The sequence below is a fragment of the Camelus dromedarius genome, chromosome 2 (genome assembly GCF_036321535.1).
Source record: "Camelus dromedarius isolate mCamDro1 chromosome 2, mCamDro1.pat, whole genome shotgun sequence".
Lineage (NCBI taxonomy): Eukaryota > Metazoa > Chordata > Mammalia > Artiodactyla > Camelidae > Camelus > Camelus dromedarius.
In genome coordinates, this window is record NC_087437.1 from 106,257,228 (window position 1) to 106,276,821 (window position 19,594).

The 19,594-nt window shown below is 39.9% G+C and overlaps 2 protein-coding genes across 6 annotated transcripts in view; one reads left to right on the top strand and one right to left on the bottom strand.

Moving 5' to 3' along the window:
* Window positions 1-316: 316 nt before the first annotated feature.
* On the bottom strand, window positions 317-7,689 carry ATP5PF (ATP synthase peripheral stalk subunit F6). Of its 3 annotated transcripts, XM_010977392.3 has the most exons (5): window positions 7,596-7,689; window positions 7,086-7,125; window positions 3,503-3,679; window positions 971-1,095; window positions 317-449 (listed from the first exon to the last, which is right to left on the bottom strand). In XM_010977392.3, exons 3-5 carry the CDS (start codon window positions 3,664-3,666, stop codon window positions 412-414), a joined length of 327 nt encoding a protein of 108 aa, XP_010975694.1. In that variant the 5' UTR covers window positions 3,667-3,679; window positions 7,086-7,125; window positions 7,596-7,689; the 3' UTR covers window positions 317-411. The 3 variants fall into 3 exon arrangements, with proteins under 3 accessions (XP_010975694.1, XP_031314080.1, XP_031314086.1); XM_031458220.2 differs by lacking the exon at window positions 7,596-7,689 and having other exon boundaries at window positions 6,967-7,107; XM_031458226.2 differs by lacking the exons at window positions 7,086-7,125; window positions 7,596-7,689 and adding an exon at window positions 6,915-6,994.
* The window catches only part of GABPA (GA binding protein transcription factor subunit alpha), a 31,105-nt gene continuing 18,579 nt past the window's right edge, over window positions 7,069-19,594 (top strand). Inside the window, exons 1-3 of one of the 3 annotated variants that reach the window (XM_010977393.3) lie at window positions 7,069-7,167; window positions 13,649-13,751; window positions 16,946-17,090. In XM_010977393.3, the coding sequence (XP_010975695.1) occupies window positions 13,675-13,751; window positions 16,946-17,090 (222 nt within the window). In that variant the 5' untranslated portion in view covers window positions 7,069-7,167; window positions 13,649-13,674. Of the gene's footprint in view, window positions 7,168-7,547; window positions 7,688-7,999; window positions 8,488-13,648; window positions 13,752-16,945; window positions 17,091-19,594 lie in introns of those variants that run through there. The other 2 variants (XM_031458182.2, XM_064496567.1) reach the window with 2 other exon arrangements.

Below are 19,594 nucleotides of genomic sequence, written 5' to 3' on the forward strand. Positions count from 1 at the left end.
TGGAAATTAAAACACAACGGACGTTCCTGTACACATTCACAGTCACACCAGAGCTTCCTGAAATATCAGCCCTCCCCAGCGAACATTCCTAAAGTCAGGGTGGCTCCCCTCAGGCAATCAGTCTCCACAACAGAAAGGATACCCGGCACACTGAGAAGAGTCTGGCAAGTTATCGGCAAGTTGTAACCAATTACTCCAAGGTCTCCACCTGCTTTGTTATAACAAATGGGAGGATCTAAAAACCCAGAATTCAATACACTCAAGCATACATCCAACATCACCAAATAATTTACTTGGAATCAGAATTAAAAGAACATTTGATAATTGTGAAATGTATGTTTATTCTGATACTTCTGATCAGCTGTATAATTAATCTAAGACAAATTACCAGAAAAATTTTACATTCTCTCTTCAGGACTGTGGTTTTTCAACAGCTTCAAATTTGGGCTCTAAGAAGAAGGAAAAAAAATGTTCAAGCTTAGCTACGCTGCAATAAAATGCATTTTCTAGAAAGATTCACTATTTAATTCATCAATCTTCTGATTAAAAAAAATCCACATGGAAATGTAACAACTGCTTAATATTTATTCAGGCTCTCTATTAATTAACTTTACATATATTATGTCATTTAACTACAACTACCATATGAGGAAGATAGTATAATTCTCTCCAATTGTCAGATGAGAAACAGGTACCAGGCAACTATTCAAAATCACACAGCTCATGACTGATAATGTCAGAATTCAAAATCAAGGAGTTTGATTTTAGATTCCCACCAATTAACCTCTATGTTATGTGATCTCCTATTCCAAAAGCGAACATTTATCCCAGAGCTTCCCATGCACAAGTCACTGCCTTATAAATTTACATATAATCGTCATTTAATCCTTTGAACAACCCAAGTAAGTAAAAATATTCTCCACTTAAAATCACCTCCCACAAGAATGAATCTGTGACTAAAAAGACTTACCTTCAAATGTGAAGTTGGGGAACGTATTCATGTCTGCTTTGCCATACATTTGCTTAAGCTTAAAAAGCTCCCTGTCCAGTTCTTGCTGATATTCTGCGCCAGTATCAACAGGTCCTGCAGATGTCCTGTTGTAGAAATGATCCAGTAAAAGCTTATTTTAAGCATTAGTTTACAAAACCAAAATTACTTTTCATAATCAGGTTTCATAGATCTAAATGTAGAGAAAAACAGACTTTTCAAGTATTTCCACTTGAATTTCAATTCGAAATATTTTAAATATGATGAGGTCTCACATAAATGAGGCAGCTTTAAACAAACCTGTAACATTTAAGGTTTGTTAGTATCAAGGATACTTATTACTCTCTCAGGGCCTAAGGTGCAGTAAGGTGTAAAGGCTAAGTCTGCAGGCTCTGGGGTGAATGACAGCTCCATCTCGACGTCAGCTCTACAATTTAGTAAACTGCGTGAACTACAGCAAGGCATGACACACTCCAAACTTTAGTTCCTACACCTACAACTGCGAGTCTCACCTGACAGTGGTGTTGAGAGAATGAGAGATTCATCATGCACATGTGCCACTCAGCTCAGTGCCTGGCACACAGGGGGCTCTCAGTTACCCACTTCCACTGTGACTTAAATCAACCACCACAGAACGGATTTCAAGAGATCTTAATACCTCTAAGTCTCTATAATGGGGGCCTAATAAAGAAGCAAATTATTCCATGTACTCAGAGGTTTTGCCACTTAGAAGGAAAAAAATAACATTTATAAACATTTACGCTGTAAGGGAGTTAGGTGAAAGCTTCAAAAACACGTTTTAACAAAAAGCTACTCGAGTTGAGGGAGTACTTGCGCTAAGCTAATCAGGAAAACTTCATTTTAAAAAGGTGGCATTGGTGGCAAAGCAGGCATTTGAGTCAGATTTAATTTGAGATGATCGAAGACTGAAAAACCAAGGATGAGGATGTGATAAAGCACTGGCGGTATGTGGAGAATACTAGGCAGTCTGGACGGAAAAGCCAGCAGGACCGAGACCACGGAAGGCCAGAAATGCTAAGCCTGGGAGTTTGTATTTTGTTTGCTAAGCAATAAAATGGCAAAATTAGAGTTGTACTTTGGGAAGATCAATACAGCATCACAGACCAGCCGTGGGGCCAATTAATCTAATTATTTGCACAAATTCTTCTGTTTGTCATAATGTTACTGCCCATTTATCAATGAACAATGTAGTAAATAAAAAATTTACAAGTGCAAACTCCATCAAAGGTAAGTATTTTCACACATATCTATGATAAAAGTATAGGGTCCTATTTATTCATACAAAATTTTCACAAAAAAATACCCAGCCAGCTCTAATTTAAGAACTTGTTAATGATGTTTCTTGTCATGGATCCAATTTTCTTCTACGTCAGTATGTGCACTAGAACTTTCCACGATAACAGAAATGCTCTGCATTTGTGCTGTCTAATACAGCAGCCGCTAGCCAGAAAGCCAGTGAGCACTAGAAACGTGGCTTAGGAGGCCACGAAACTGAATTTTTATTTATACTGAATTAGAATTTGAATAGCCACGTGTGGATAATAGCTACTGAGATATACAGCACAGTTCCAACTGAGCCTTCAACCAGATACTTTAATGACTGTCACCCAGCTCTGGTATCCACAAGCTTCTAGAAACATTCACTCTTCTAAGCTGCCTTCCAAAAGGCACCAGCTAGAAAGGAACATTCCTTCCTATGAACTCCCAAACATTGAATGTGTCACCAGCCTAGCTTCTAATTTATTTTACCTTACTCTGTATTTACTTGCTTACAAACTTTCTACCCCATCAGACTTTAAGAATACTGTGGAAACACAACGTGGCATCTTCCTTCGTGGCCCACCACTGTTAATATTCCAGTGCTTTGCACGTGGTAGACAACTAAATAAAAGCAAATGAAACTCTGAATTGATCTATTATCACTTTCCAAAGACTTGGGGGTTGAACCGATGATGCCTAAGGTTATTATTCATCTCCAAAACTGTGTGGTTCTATAATCATGTTTTTCCTGGACTTGCTTTATGCCATTTTAGTCTTCTGCTATTCCCAGAAATATATAACTATGGAAATAACATTAAAGGAAAAATACTGTGTTTATAAGTTTCCCCAAAATCATGATGTCACAGAAAAGACACTAAACTGAGTTAGAATATTTGCTTTAGAATATTTGCTTTACCCACAATTAATTTTATGACCTTAGTCTAATCAATGTCTCAGGGGCTTAGTTTTCTCATATATAGTTCCCAAATGATTTCCAAGAGACCATGTACTTGTATAAATTGATTCTAGTTTATAATAAACGATTTTATATAAATTTTGAAACTCAAAAAGACCCTCATCTTCTCTTAGCGCACCTACCAAATCTTTATCAGGAATCAGCTCAATGAAGGTATTAGACACTTGCAAACACCAAGTAATTTTTTATTACCATCTCAAAACTTACATACTTTGAATACTCATGTTTACATCATGGTTGATTATCTAACCACTTACTGTCGCTTATTTCTATATTCTCTAATCTTGTCCACGAAGAGCTTCTGAACAGGATCAAGTTCCTTATTAAATGCCACTGCTGTAACACCAATGTTCCTCCTCAAAGAGACCGAGACTGCGGCCTGAAGGACAGAAGAGAGCCTGAAGAGCCTCTGAAGGATCATGGTGATTCTGTTACTGGAAACAAGCACCAGAAACTTAAGAAACTCTGAAATACATATAACTGTAAGACACCTCTAAATATGCTATAATGGGCATTTCATTCTACTGACTGCTACAGAACTTAAGTCAGACCACAACCCAGTGAATACCCAGAACAGTCACCCCACCATAGCTCCCTTCCCCTCTCTACTCCCCAGTGCAAGTTTTTTGCTTCTTAACCAAAAGGCCCAGGGACCCAAGCAGCAGTTATGAAGCACTCAGGCCTGTGTGCAGCTCCACTAGAATTAGATGCAGAAAGAAAGCTTGAAACCTGGGTCGGAGTGTTTCTTCTCCATGACTTTAGTCTTGAAACAGAGGAAACAGTCGAGTTAAGATGTCAGAAAACTGTCTACCCTCAGCAGAAAAAGAACAATACTGATTAACCAAATTAAAGAACCAGGTTTCTCTAACTCCCTCAAAAGGCAAAATGGGGCTGGGCAGGGAGACTGGAGATAGTTGCCTCAACCTCATTTTCTACTTCATAGGCCCACAGAAAGGGAAACAGCTCTGCCTGTTACAATTGTAGGATTCCAGGCATTCAAGAATACTGTAACAATCAAATCCAAGTCCCACAGAACCAGCAACTAGTCCAAAGGAGCTCACCAATAACAGAGGGAAAATCAAGCAGTACAACCTAATCAGTGAAATAGAATTTGTGAAGAAAGTCTGAATTTTTAAAATAAGGACTTAAAGACTTCCAAGTCCTTAGACTTACCGAAGCTAAAATACGTGATTTTCTAACTAAAAAAATTCAGTAGATAAATTAGACAATCTCAGTTGAGATCTCATTTACTGTCTTGAAAGATCAAATGCAAAAACCACAATTATATGTAGAAAGGAATTCCAAAAAAGGAATAAGGAGACCATAAATAATTAGAAGAAATTTCCCCAGATTAAGAAAGACTGAGTTTATTAAACTGAAAGGGATTACTAAACCCTATGTAGGGAAAAAAAATTTTTTAATTAAAAAAAAATATGGAAACTCTGTACTCTCCACTTAATGTCTCTTAAACTTAAAACTGCTTTAAAAAATAAAGCCCATTAAATAAAGAAATAAAGACATAAAGAAATAAATCCTATGTTGGAATGATGATAAAGATTCACACCTCAATATAGCCTGGTAAAATTTCTGAACCTTAAAGTGAAAACCTGACATGCTAACATGATTCTCCTGGCTTCCCCCAATTACCTAAAAGCAATAAAATGATAACCACTGTCATACTAACATAGGGCTGCTATTAAATTACAATACTACTGCTCAAGATGCGGTCTGTGGACCAAAGGTCGTACTGTTACTGGTTTATAGGAATAGCAAAATGGGAATGAGCATTTAGAAACTTTTACAGCAATGTGACACATTAATTTATATCTGCTGAACTTAATAATAAAAATTAGAGTTCATATTTTGTGTGTCTTCATTAACCTTAGAAGATATCTGGCAATGTCTGAAGACGTCTGGGATATGGGTGAGTATTACTGGCCTCTAGGGGGTAAAAACTGAGATGCTGCAAAACATCCTGTAACAGTTACAGTAATAGTAACAGCCTACCTACAACAAAGAACTATCTGATCGAAAATGTCAACAGGGCCAAGGTTGAGAAGCCCTGAAATGGCACATAAAAACCACCAAAAGAAATCCTACAATCAACAAAATATCCTTCCCCTGCCAGAATGAAAGCAAAGTATCTGAAGAAATTAAAGAACTCATCATACATCACTCTTACACCCCATCAGAGAAAAATACTTGAGAAAGACTCCAAGCAAAAAACTAAAGACCTTAAGATGCTACTTAATCATTCCCATTTTACATATACAGAAACTGAGGCTTGGTTAGTACTTGTTCCCAGTTCACACAATAGAAATCCGACTGGACACAAATATATTTTTGAAATTGTTCAACTCAATGTATATTTTCCCTTTTGGCAACTTAAAGACACATTTAACACTCAGCAATAAGATCACCTAACATTTGCTCAGCTCTAGGTATTCTGTAAAGTACTTCCATACATATTCTCTCCTGTACCCTTATGGCAATATTGTTAAGAAACACAGGAAGGTGTTATCCCTCCTTTACAGATAATAAAGCAAAGTTTAAGAAAGGTTATTAACTACCCATATTTCCACAGTTAATTTACTCTAAGTCTAGATGATGGCAAAGACCATGTTATTCCTACTGCAACATGAGTACAATCCATCTTCTTGTTTTCTAAGTATTAGATGATTCCCAAATCACACCTCGACTTTTGGTCTTTTTCTGAACTTCAAACCTATACCTTCAACATCTCTCATCCTTTCATAAGTCTTTACAGGGACCTAAAATTTAACTTACCTAAAAAAATGAATGCATAACCTATCAAAACTTGTTCCTTTTCCTTTATTCCCTTCCATTATTTCCCCCACTGATTAAATATCTAATCAGTAAGACACTTGTTATTACACCATTAGATATAAAATACCAACCGTGATTAAGTTCCCTATTCCATTACTCTGGGAGGCCGCGCCAGCCTATGACAAGAAATTTGATACAGAAAAACAGGGGAAAGCAACAAAACGGCACGGCATGCGCAGAGGCCTGGTGGTGAGTGAGAGTATGCATCCTGCTTACGGTGATGACTGACCAAAGGTTAGTCCTTTCGCTGCCTCTTCTACACATAATCCTGAAGTCAATCCAAAATGCACCTAACTATGGCCCCGCTCTTTTTCCGTTTTGGAAGCCGTGTTGTGTTCGCATGCGCAATCTGGCCTCTCTCCCAATTCAAGCAGTCAGCCACTCTACCCCAGCTAGGGTCCCGTTCGTTAGGGCTTCCGAGGGGTGTGATTGTGCAGGGCAAGTGAGATTGGCTGGGATGCAAACTTTTAAGATTACTATTACCCTTTCCCCTCTTTCTGCCTTAAGTTCAGAACAATCTCCCGCGAGCCCCTGTTTGGCAGGCCTGGCTGCACACCTGCCCCGTGGGCATGACCTTGGGCTGCCCTAGCCCGGCCGCGCGGGTCCAAGAAACGCCGGCCTCGCCGCCTCCCGCGCCACCTCGTTTGCCCTCAGAGCGGCATTACCACGGCTGTCTACTGAGTCCGCCGCAAAACTTCAAGGCCTAAAAACGCCGCGGTCAGCAATGACCAGGGGCCAGGCCGCGAAAGTGCCCCGGACAAAAGGCTGCCCTCCCTTCCTGAAGGACAGAGTTAATGGACATCCCAGACCCCGAGAACAAACCCAGAATCCGAGTCCCAAGAGGCCAAGTTAGTCCAGCTACCCTCCCAGTCACCTTGCACGAAGTCCCGAGCTGCCAGAGCCGCCGCCGCCGTTCTACTTCCGGCCCTGGCTCCGCCCCCACCCGCCATCGCAATGCATTATGGGCCGCCGTTTCAGTCGGTCGACACTCACCGGACAGGAAGCGTCTCGGAGACAGTCTGCGACCGGACGGCTGTAGGTGAGACAGAAACCAAACAGGAGGAGGAAGTGGAGGGTAAGTGCTTCCGGGTCCCCTGGCGACGCCTCCGCCATCTTTCCTTTGCCCATCTTGACCCGCTGTTTTTCCCTCTCGGAAACCTTGTTGTGTACGCATGCGCACTCGGACTGGCCTTTCCCCTAGTTCAGTTACTCTCCCACAGCCCTCCCGGAATCAGCGTCCTACTTCTTGGGGTGGTGAAGTGCACGCTTTGTGCAGACAAAGTGACAAGAGTGTGAAACAAAGCGGATTGAGGCGTTGTGCTCCCTTGTGCCTCGCGAGCCTCCGTTGCCTCGGGCTTCGTTTCGCGCAACCTGCTGGGAGTTGTAGTCCCGGACCCGGGGGTGCCTGGGAGGCGGGAGGGGGGGTTGGAGTTTCTCAGCGCCGTTTTCGCGGGAAGGGCCCAGCGGCCTCCCACTTCGAGTCGCGGGAGCTGCGGGTCTTACCGGGAGAGGCGCTGCACGTGGAGCCCGCGCCGCTGTCGTTCTCAGCCGGCTCTGGAGCGCGGGCGGGGGCGACGGGGCCGAATCCGGAGCGGGTGAGTGCGGCCGCGGGGGAGGAGGGGAGCGCGGGCCCGCGCGGGCCGGCTTCGTTCCGGGGCCTTCTCCCCCACCGCGGCCCCCCCGCGGCCGCCTCTGTGTTTTGTTTCCGCTGGTCCCCGGCGCTGTGACTCCCATTTCCGTTCGTGGAGACTTGAGGGAGCCGGGTGGGGAGGGGCGGAGGAGGCTGTGCGGGGAGCTGAGGGGAGGGGCGGGGGGCGCGCGGCGCGGGGCTCTGCGGAGCCGCGCGCCCCCGGGTCCCAGGTCGTTCGTGTCACCTTTCGCCGCCCTCTTCCCGCACTGTCCCCCACCCGACTGTCCGCGGTGGTCCACAGTCGCCGCGGTCGGCATCTGATCCTGATGCCCCCGGGATTTCAGAGGAAGATACAAACCCTGTGTCCTTGCCAGCTCAGCGATTCGCTCTCACTTCAAATCCAGTTGTCTTTCTAGAATTGTCTTACAGTTGCATCAAAGCCATCTACTAATGTATATGGTGTCTGTTGGGTTTCTTTTAAAAACGAGGAAGTAAGACATGAGGAAAATGATGGGTTAACGTAGCTTGTCAGCTTTTTTAGGGTTTTTTTTTTGGTGGACCGAAAAGTAAGCGAGCGCGTGTTTGTGTTTAGGAAGCCTACTCTGATTAGATTAACGGCTGGGAGGACTACGCCTAACATTGCATTGCAAGATGATGACTAGTAATTTAGAAATACACGCAGTAGGTCTGAGTCGTGGGCGGAGCAAAGATTTGGGAGGGTCCGCTTGAGCAAAGTGAAGAACTGGGCAGTGATAATATTCTTGGGTACTGTGTTGTCTTAAATATCAAAAGAAACTGGTCAACTCGTTCGAAACTTCTTTAAAGAAATAATGAAATCTTTGTTAGATTTGATTCAGGCTTTCCAAGCTTATTTATTTTGAAACATATCCCGACACTAGGTGGACTTAAATTAATTTTACCTGGATTGCACCTACAGGACCAAATGTCATGAGGGATATATAGTCTTGAAGTAAGAAAATAGTGAGCTAGATGTTAAATTGGGGCAAGTCATGAGAGCATATGGAGGCTGAATACTAAATTAGAACTGTTGACTTTAATCTCCCTCCAGCTTTTATTTATAAAACTTCCAAGTCTACAGGAAAATTGACAAAAAATTATGCAGTGAAATTATACAAGCAACACTTTCACCCTCAAGGGTCACTAAGTGTTAACCTTTCTCCACACTTGCTTTCTCTCTCCACAGGTACACACACACCCACACACGTATATGCTTTACTTTTCTTTCCGTATTGATTTTATCTTTGAAGAACAGAAATGTGTTTTAATTTCTTCAGGTATTTAAAAGTATTTTTTAGCACGAGGAAACGTACAGTTGATCAGGCTTATACTTGTATTTATTTATCCTTTATTTATTTATTTAGCTTTCCTGGGAAAAATTACCCTAAACTGTGTAAACTAATAATGTTTTCCAATAAAGAAGAATGACCCTCAAGTTATCTCTGGCTCTAAAAGAGAATGTTAAACATAACTGTATTTTAAAGAATACTAGCCTTTCCTGGAATTTTTAGTTAAATTTAAGTTTAGTTTGTATTCATTTTGTGAAGCGTTTTGAATCCAGATTAAATTTAATCTAGGAGAAACCAGGGTGTCAAGGGGCACCTTTCCCTAGGTGGAAAGGCTCCAAGTACTGTTCTCTTCTCCATATGTTAAGTATTGACATAGAATTCTGGGGAATTGGTTCCAGAAAAAGAGCTAAGACCCACTCAAGCAGCGATATCAAAGATTCAGATGACTTCCCAAATCTCTCCGTTGCTTTTTTAGACTAAATTTAGAGAACTTGAGAAAGAAAGAGGAAGATGAATTCAGAGACTGTGAAGTAACATGATTTTTTTCCAGAATTACATGGGATTCTTTTTTTTTTTTTTTTTCTTTATTTGGCACCTTCTTGAAACTGATCTCTTAACTTTTTTGGAAGATCATAGGATAAATTTTTTTTAACAACCCCGTATTAGTGCTTATATTAACGGGTGCCACAGGTATCCCTGCTGATAAGACCTTAGGGCCATTTCTCAGGCTCTGGTTTTGTTACCTGAAAGCAGTTTTCAGGTGAATGTCAAGTCAGAAGACATGATGGAGCCAAAGATCAGGAGAAGGAAGGATTTATTACTTGTATCAAATAAGGAGAACACCAGGGATCTTTCCCTAAATCAGGAAAGTATTAAGCTAAGGGTATATGCATATTCATGAAAGGGCTTAGATGGTATATGCATATTCATGAAGGGGCTTGAACAGGAGAATGCAGCATAGAATAGGGGCAGGGTGGGCGGGTGGGGAGTTGACAGAGTCTAAGTTTTAGTTGATTGAAGACATGAGGGTCAGAAAGGTCAACATCATCATCCCTTAGGTTCCAGTTGATCTGGTAGTTGAGTGCTTGAAGGAGGTTAGATTCTGCAAAACAGTTCAAGAAAGTGCTTCAGGTTAATCTTTGCCTTTGGAACACAACTGGGAGTCTACAGCGGACTTAATGATCTTCACTGTTGTTACTCTTTAAAATCTTTATTACTGAGGCCTGTTCAAGGACAAGTGCTGTGGCCAGGCTAAGATCCCAAAATGGCTTAGGCCGAAAATGGCTTCTCTTATGTCAGGAAGGCCATGCCTGGACACCTGATCACTCAGGAGACCGGCACCCAGGACTCGGGGCTGCACACCTTGGCTGTCTGTGGCCTGATGGAAGGGAAACAGCCCCAGGAGCACCAGCCTCTGACAGGTTCACCTCACCCAGCCCACTTGCCAACAGCCCAAGCCACTCTCAGCAGGCTGCAAATTCCTGCTGCGTTTGTCTTGAGTTTAAAAAAAAGAAAGAAAGCTGTGCCTGGTTCTCTTTCTCCAGAGAACTCCCCTACCCTGTCTCCTTACAGTTAGTGTCTCAGAATGCTTTCTATTTCGCCAAGTTCCCAGAAAATTCACTTGCTTTCTAATCTTTTTTTAAAAGTTGGTTGTGGAGGTGGGAGTGGGCTTCCCTGTAGGCCCTGAAAATGAAATGTAAATGATCCTTTTAAGTGCTGACCTACTATATAAACCTTATTCTGTTTCTCACTTTCTGTACAGAACAGTTTTTATGATTTTGCCTCTGCGTGTGTGTACATTAGAGCCTTGTTTCTAACTGCTGTGAAAGTTCCATAGTGTGTTTGCTTCTTTCACATTTTCTTGTATCACAGTACTCCCTTACATGGATGCTTGAATTGGCTCCAGCTTCCAGCTGTCTCCAGCAAAGCTCCCCTTAGCATCCTCAGTCAGTATGAGAATGTCTCTGGAATGCTCATCCACGGGCAAGATTGCTGGATCATAGGTATAAGTGTATTTTATTTGAGCAAGTGCTAGCAGATTTTTCTCCAGAATTGTCAGACCTCTCTGTACTCTTACCAGCAGAGGCAGGACTCTTACACCTCCATGTCCCTCTTCTGATCTGACTCTCTTCTAATCTTTGCCATGTACACATGGTATCAAGTGGTAGCTGCATTTTTGAATGGTCTGAATGTGAGCATTTCTTCATGTCCTTAGCCGTTTTGGTTTCCCTTTATGTGAGTTTCCTTTTCCTGTACTTTGCCTACTTTTCTGATTTGCCCTGGTTTTTTTGAGATTGTTATCAACTTGCAGGAGTTCACTGTCTATTCCAGTTATTAGTCCCTATACACGTTTGGATATGAGAAATATCTTTTCTCCTCTGTAGCCTATCAGGTGAACATAAATCTTAATTTTTATGTGTTCAAATCTGTCTGCTTTTTTTCCTCAAAATTTATGTTTTTGGAATTTTATTTAAGAAATAAATCCTTACCTCTCTTTAGATCACAAAAAAATTCCCACCATTTTCTTCTATTTGCTTTATAGTTTTACCTTTCATATTTAAGCCTTTTAGGCTTCTGGAGTTAATTTATGTCATGTGTAATAGTTCTTATAACATTAATTTATTCAACACATTTTAATACCTTGTATACATCTGTAAACAAATCACCTTTCCCAGGAGGAGCTTATGTTGTTCTACGGGGTTGGTCCCTGCTGGGTCATCACCACCTGTTTTGCTGTAGTGTTCAGGATGGATTCCACAGTTTTACACATAGTATCAATTAAGAAATAGGCTTTATGGGGGAAGGGAAGTCTTAGACCAGGATCAGCAAGAAAACAAAATCCCTTCATTCTTTAATCATCTCAAACAGAATTTTCTGGGGTCTAGGCATTCTGCTAGATGTTCATGAGGTATATCTATTCCAGTGGAGAGCCCCACGCTTTTATTGTTCTTTCTTCTTATAGGGGAAATGTGTTGAAAATCATCATTTTTGTACCAGGCATTCTAGATTCGGATGCCAGCAATTTGTGGACCAAGTTGTCAGAACCAGCTCTGGAGCAGCTGGAGGTGTTCGGCCCTGTGGAGAGTTACAGCCATTTCTGAAGTGGGAAAGAAGCCTGTGTTGTTTCCTAGTGCTGCTGTGACACATTGCTACTGACCTAGGGGCTTAAAAACACCAATTTATCACCATACAGTTCTTGAAGTCAAAAGTGAAATCAGATGTTGGCAGAGCTGTGTTTCTTCTGGAGGCTGTGAGGGAGGACCTGTTTCTTTTCTTTTCCCACTTCTAGAGGCTGTGTGCATTCCTTGGCTTGTGGCCACTTACTTTCATCCTCAAAACTAGTCACAGCCAGCTAGTCGAGCCCTTCTCACTTTGAATCACTCGACCTCTTCAGTTTAAGAAAGTGATTTCATTGGACTCATGTGGATAATCTAGGCTACTCTCTTTATGTTCAGGTCAGCTGATTAGTAACCTTAATTCTTCTTTGCCATATGATAGAATGTAATCACAAGTTCTGGGTCATTATTGTGCCTACCGCAGAGATCTTGGTTCCTGGAAAAGTTGAGAGCTGGTACAGCCTGTCCCACTTCTAGGAGCTAGGGGAAGTCCCCAGTCCAGAGAAACCAACTTAAGTTCCTGGGGTCACGTTTGGACAGTTTTGCTCTTCGCACTTTGATAATGAGCCAACAGAAAAAGAAAGACTATAGTAAATGAATGCTGTAGTCGGTTAGAGGATGAATGCTGGGACAAGAAGAACGAACAAAGCTAGGACAAGCAAGGAGGCCAGTGTGGGCGAGGGAGTCAGTAGTAATGGAATGGGGAGTAGCTCACATAGGGCCTTGCTGGCCATCGGAAAGTCTTTAGGTTTCACTGTGATTGGTATCAATCAAAGGAGTGCTATGATGTAACTGCACTTTTAAAAAAGGTCACTGCTGTGTACTGACTGAGACCACATTGTAGGGGGACAAGGGCAGCAGCACAGGGAAACATGTTAGGAAGAGGCTGTTGGAGCATTCCAGTGAGAGATGGTGGTGGCTCTTGTACTGGTGATGGTGTGTATTTAGGCAGTAATGCAAATATCTATAGTGATTTTATTTTATTTTGCTGTTTGAGATTATTACACTGGCATTTATAAGATATGTAATTTGTAACAAAAATCATAGCCAGGATTAACTTTGTATTACTCTGTTAGTTCAGTGGTTTGCAGTAAATTCTGCTAATAAGGTACAGTTTTTAGCTGAACAGTTGTAAATGGTTCATCTCCATGTTGATTTTTAAGCTGCAGGTTTGAGTCTTTTATTAAGACTGAATTGCTTTAATATAGTTGACATACTTGTCACTTGATTTTGGAGTAGCTTAAATTAATTTACTGAGCTAAGATTGGGTGAAAAACATCCCAGAACATCCAGTGGAGTGATGATGATGTCATGTCTGGTTAATAAATATCATTAAACAAAAACTAGTTTGTAAATATCTATAAATTATGGATTTTCCTTTACATGTGAAGGTTACTTCCTCCTGCTTACCTCTGATTTTATTTGAATTGAGTTTTTGCTTCTTACATAGCATTTCTGTTTATGCAGATAATTTCAGAATGTCTTAAAATTTAACTCTTATAGGGCTGAGCTTTTGAAATACTTCAACCATGACGAAGAGAGAAGCAGAGGAGCTGATAGAAATTGAGATTGATGGAACAGAGAAACCAGAGTGCACAGAAGAAAGGTTAGTATTTTTTGAATTGACCACTTTTATATTATCAGCATGCCGAATTAAAATTAAGGATCAAGCCAGAGTTCTTTGGGGCCCTTTTCCTTTTTTTCAACTGACCTCAGCATTTGGGGGGATAATGTATTGCCTTTTTTCTCTAACTTAATGGGTTTGTAGCTGGGAGGAAAAGGTAGTTTTAAACCGAAGATAGTAATAAGCGTAGGTGATAATGATCAAGCAATTGATTGTGATGGTTTTTTATCCTTGGGCACTGTTTGATTCTTTCTCTTCTTGTCTGTGCTGATTATCTTTATTTCAGGAAGAGTTTTAATTCACAACCTGAACGAATTTAACAACTAGTACCTATCAGGAGTACATGAATCAGTGAGACTATAACCTGCCCTTGTAGGGACCACCATGTATTTGAGGAGATACAGCTGGGAGCCACCACATTACTAAGCATGCAGAGTCGTGGAAGGTGTTCGTTTTTGGAACAGTAATAGAATATTACTTTCTCTGTTAAGGAAGGAGGGCAGTTGTAGTGAGTTCAGAATCCAAGGAGAGAATGTGGGTAAAAATAGAGATTTGGGAGTCAAAAAGGTTGAGGAAGGTAATGTCTAATGATTCTGCTTTACTCTGTAAAGCCGGAGGTGAGATATTTTAATATGCCGAAGGTAAAAGGGGCTAAAGAGTAGTCGAAAACTTCTGTAGAGTTACAGAGCTTTAGAACAGCTACAGTGGGAACGGACAAGATTACTAAGGATAAAATAAGGATGATTTTATTGTGGAAAGAATACTTAACATGCAGTCTACCCTCAACAAATTTTTAAGTGTACAGTATGATATTGTCAACTGTAGGCACAATGTTGTACAACAGATCTCAACAACTTATTTGTCTTGCATAATTGAGATTTTATGCCAGTTAATGATTAGCTCCCCCATTCCCCCATTTTTTTTGCCCTCAGGCCCCCAACCACACCACCTTTTCTGCTCAAAGGAGACGCCTGACTCTAGCTCAAAAGACAAACCCCATTTTAGTTGTCCTCAGTCCTGTCCTCTCTCACCATGTCCTGACATAGGAACATTTTCCTCACAGAAAAGGTCTAAAATACCTTGACATGACTGCCTGGGAGATCTTAAATTTTTAATGGACCTTTTCAACATGTTTGATTATGAAATTTTCCCCAGCCAAAGAAACAATAGACTACATGCCTTTTAAAATTTTCATACACACACACACACACAAACACACACACACACACACACACACACACACACACATACATACATACATACATACATACATACATTTATTTCTTTATGTAGCAAATTACCCCAAAACTTGGCGGCTTGAAACACCCAACTGTTGTTATTGCACAGTTTCTCAGAGTCAGGAACCTAGAAGTTTAGCTGGATAGTTCTGGCTCAGAGTATTTCATGAGCTTGCAGTTAAGCTGTCAGTCTGGACTGCAGTCATCTCAAGAGTTGACTGGGGCTGGTATGTCTGTTGCCGAGATCACTCATGAGATTGGTGGCAGGACCACTCACTTCCTCATCACGTGGGCTTCTGTGTAGGGCTGCGCGTGACATGGCAGCCAGCTTTCCCGAAAACAAGTAGTCTGAGAGAGCATTCGCATCGGTATCTTTTTAAATAACTTAATCTAAGAAGCGACACATATGTCACAGCCTTAGTCCTTTGGTCACACAGTCCAACCTTGGTACAGTTCGGGAGGGAAGTATAATATTAGGAGGTGAGGATCTTTGGGCCATCTTGAAGCCTCACGTACATGTATTTATTTTTATATACACATTCATGGTCTACAGAATCTAAAGTTTTTACTGTTTGCCCCCTTTCGAAAACCTTTGTCCATGTCTCACTTGAGAGATTGGTAGTTACCGCTGTTGGTAGTTACTGCTCGCCTGGCGGGTAGCAGCAGGTTACTGGCGAAGGGGGCAGTGGTGGCCATCTGGCTGTAGCAGGAATTTAGATCTAGTTATGGGAGATCATCCACACTTTTTTTTTGAGAGAAGTTGATACTCAGATTTTTGTATGAAGTTTCCCAAGGTGTAAATAGTGGCAACAGAATATTAAAAATGTTTTAAATGTTGAGCTTATGTAAAGTAGGTCCTTAAAAATCTGTCTCAAAGTGATATCTGACTCTTTTAAAGAATTACTGTTACAAAGAAAGGAAAAATATAGCCCACTGCACTACAGCTGAAGTATTTGGTAAAAATACTTAACCAAAAACCCCAATTATTTTACCCTCACAAATAAGCATAATAATAGTTCACTATTATTTTAAAATCTTGTTTTCTTCAGTTATGAGTCATCTATTTTGTAAATGTTAAAAGTTTTAGAAGGAATTTAAGCTAAATACAATCAATGAATATGCTATATAAATTGCATTAGGCTTGGAATTTATGTGAAATGGAACTTGACAAGTTTTTAAGGACATACTGTTTTTGACAACTGCAAGTGAGTTTTAAATCATATTTAAATTAAACGTGTGAAACATAATTGAATTCTAGATTTACCAATTCAGCAAATATTACTGTCTTCTGTTTGGCCTCAAATAAGGATTCACAAAAGATATATAGGATTGCTTACCAAAGATTTTACCCTTAAGGAGCTATGGTTCCATAGAATTCAGAGTATGAACTAACAATGCAAAAGAGCCCTTAGAGAGTTTTAAAGGAATAATATAATATTATTTATGGTGGATCTGTGGTGATTATAACCAGTAGATTAAATGGGAACTATTTTATAATTTATATTATTAAATTGTATTTATGTTGGGAAGGGAAATTGACTAGTAGAGATGGCATACAAATTTTGAGACTTTTTATATTCTTTTTTGAGTCTAAAATAACTTAGAAATATATAAACGTAAAGATCTCCCCTTAAATGTTGTATGTGCAATATTTGTATATATACACAAACACACACACATATATATATACGTAACAAGGCATATTTGCAAGGTTGCTTTAAATTGCAAGCTGGCGTTTCTCTGTGATTCACTGTTCAGTTTGGCAACGCTGGTTGGTGATGAGCCTACCACTATGAAAGATGTCCTTTGCAGAAATGAGCTTCAAAGACCAGAAATGTGTTTTGGTGTTGAATTTTATATTGAACACATTGTTACATTAACATCCAGGGTAGAAATGTAATTCTTAACTGCTATATCCTTTAACATTATATTCGTTAGCATTGTGGAACAAACCTACACCCCAGCCGAATGTGTAAGCCAGGCCATAGACATCAATGAGCCAATAGGCAATTTAAAGAAACTACTGGAACCACGACTACAGTGTTCTTTGGATGCTCATGAAATTTGTCTGCAAGATATCCAGGTATTCTCTTTTTCTTTTTTGAGATTTCTATTTCAGCACTTATGTCTGCATTAGAATTCTTTTGTTGTTGGCCTTTTATTTCTATAGCTCTAGCCTTTCTCTCTGAACCTAGATTTGACCTATATTATTATAAAATTTAAGCATTTAGAAATAAAAAGAATTCTTTCAACAGAATTTCCTTTATTTAAATTTATTTTTAAAATATTGAGTAATCAAGCGTTCTTTTTTTTTTTTTTTTTTTTACTTTCACATATAGAAAATGAGAAGTTTAAATCTATTTGAATCAGAGCTTAAATTTAGAGCTGTGGGAAGCACATTGACCTTGGAAGCTGAAGGAGTGTGTCCTCCTTGTACCCTGTTTCTAAATAGCTTTTAACTTCTTAGTGCATTAGTTTCCTCATCTTTATAAAGAGATGATTTGACTGAATGATTTTACATTCCCTTCAATCTTTATTTGCTCCAGCAGTATATTTTAGATAAAAATTTAAATATCTATGTATACACATATATATTTATAATAATATATATGATAATAATATTTTATGTTTGTGGCATATGTATAGTCATGTTCTATGGTGTTCTTTCAAGCAAGGGAGTATTTTTATGTATAAAAGGCAGTAGCCTAGACAGGATTGCTCAAATAGTTTCTCCAGGCCTTCCTGGAGCGTGTGAGTAAATACTAGGAGTTTATTCTGTTTTTTAATACTAACTCATGCTAAAGTATAGTATGTCATTTTTTGGATCATTTGGTTTGCTTTATTCTTTACTCATCCCCCGCCCCCGCCTTGTGATATAGCTATTCCATGTATTACAGAACGTTTGCCATACTTTTTAAAAAATTCAGATCATTGTTATGTCTACTATTTTAAAATAAGATATTGATGTAGAACAAATTGAAATGTTTTAATGAAATTTTTGAATTTTAGTTGCCATTTAACCATACTTCTTTCTTTTCGGTAAGTCTAGTAAATATTGGGGGAAGGGAAGTTGCTCTTCTAAAACTAAAGAATATAAGTGCATCTAATAATAGTATAATTTTAGGATTTAAGGTTTTTCTTCTCTCAATACTGAAAGGATAAATTAGCACAGTCTTTCTGGAAGGTAATATAGCATTTAGTGTCTGTTAATGTTGAATGTGGAGTATCTAGCAGTTCCACCTCAAGGAATTGTTCTTAAAGACATGCTCACCTGGGTGAACAAAGGTGTACCTCTGAAATGTACATTGCATGGTTGTGCAGAAGCTATCTCAAATGATCCAAAAACAGAGAGTTAGATAAATAAACTCTATAGATTGGAATTCAGGGCAACCATTAAAATTTGGTGAACTAAAGCTATATGGGCAGTTTACACTGAATAGAAAATTTTCTGCAGAACATTTCTAAATTGTTGCATTTATTCTTCACTTCAGTCTTTGAAGTCACCATATTCTTAATCATATTCTGCAGACGTGGAGACTGAGATTTAAAGAAATTAAGTAATTTACCTAATGCATAGCTACAAAGGGGTGCATTGAAATTTGCACCCAGGCCTGTGTGACTCCAAAACTCTCTTCACTTGTTTGAAGCTGACTTTTTAAGAAAGTTTTTATTGACTAACTCAGTGTCACTGGACTTGACCTGATTTTTTTTCATGTGTAAAATTGTGGGGAATCTGGACTCAATCTCTTCCTTGTCTTTCAGCTCTGACATTTGTTATTGCTCTTACAATACCTGACCTAACCAAAATGAAAATATGACCTGCACAGCACCCAATATATCATAGGTCCTCGATAAATATTAGTTGAGTAAAAGAAAATATGCAAAATTTATAGTATCATAGAATTCAGAGCTAGTCTTGGATCTAGGGCATTTTGCATTTCTTCCTGTCCCCCTTCCTCTCCTCAAAAGGGTGGGAGGATAGCATCTTCTGTTTTCCATGTCAAGACACGAATGCAGAAACGCAGTTGGAGTCACAGTGCTTGTGGTAATGCTCTTGTATTTTCAGATGAATCTTGGCCTGAAAGCTGCTGAACAGCAGTTGAGTTGCACTTCTCTAAGGAATATGACCCAAGATCTAATACCATGATTGAGTTTTGTCGTTGGGCCGGCTCCTACTGAACTAGCTAGTGTATTTAGCACCTAAGAGCCCTCTTCCAGAGGTACACAGGCTTCAGCTTCTGGTAGACAATACCAGTGTCCACTAGAGAGGGGGGAAATCTCAAAATGAGAATTTTTTAACAAAATATCAGGCAGAGACTATTGTATTAAGGAGTGAAGCTGCCACGTTTGATCTGTCTGCAGGGTGACACAGCTTTTCCCATCTCTGCTTAAGTTAGATGCATAGCCACGTAAGGTTTTAGGCTTTATGTATGTGACGCTTTTAATATTAGAAAATGTGTTTGTACCATGACTAGAGTGCTGGCTGAATTCTTGAGAATGAGAGTGGGAGGAGCTTTGTCCATCCAGCTGTATGATACGCAGACACACAGAGATATACATTAGTCAAAAGGATTAATAGTGGAAGCC

Excerpts from the sequence above, each read along its gene's own strand:
- ATP5PF (XM_010977392.3), bottom strand. The coding sequence starts at position 3,666 with ATGATCCTTCAGAGGCTCTTCAGGCTCTCTTCTGTCCTTCAGGCCGCA. Across the intron at positions 1,096-3,502 it reads GAATATAGAAATAAGCGACA|GACATCTGCAGGACCTGTTG; the intron begins GTAAGTGGTTAG and ends TTTCTACAACAG. Across the intron at positions 450-970 it reads CCCCAACTTCACATTTGAAG|AGCCCAAATTTGAAGCTGTT; the intron begins GTAAGTCTTTTT and ends CCTTCTTCTTAG.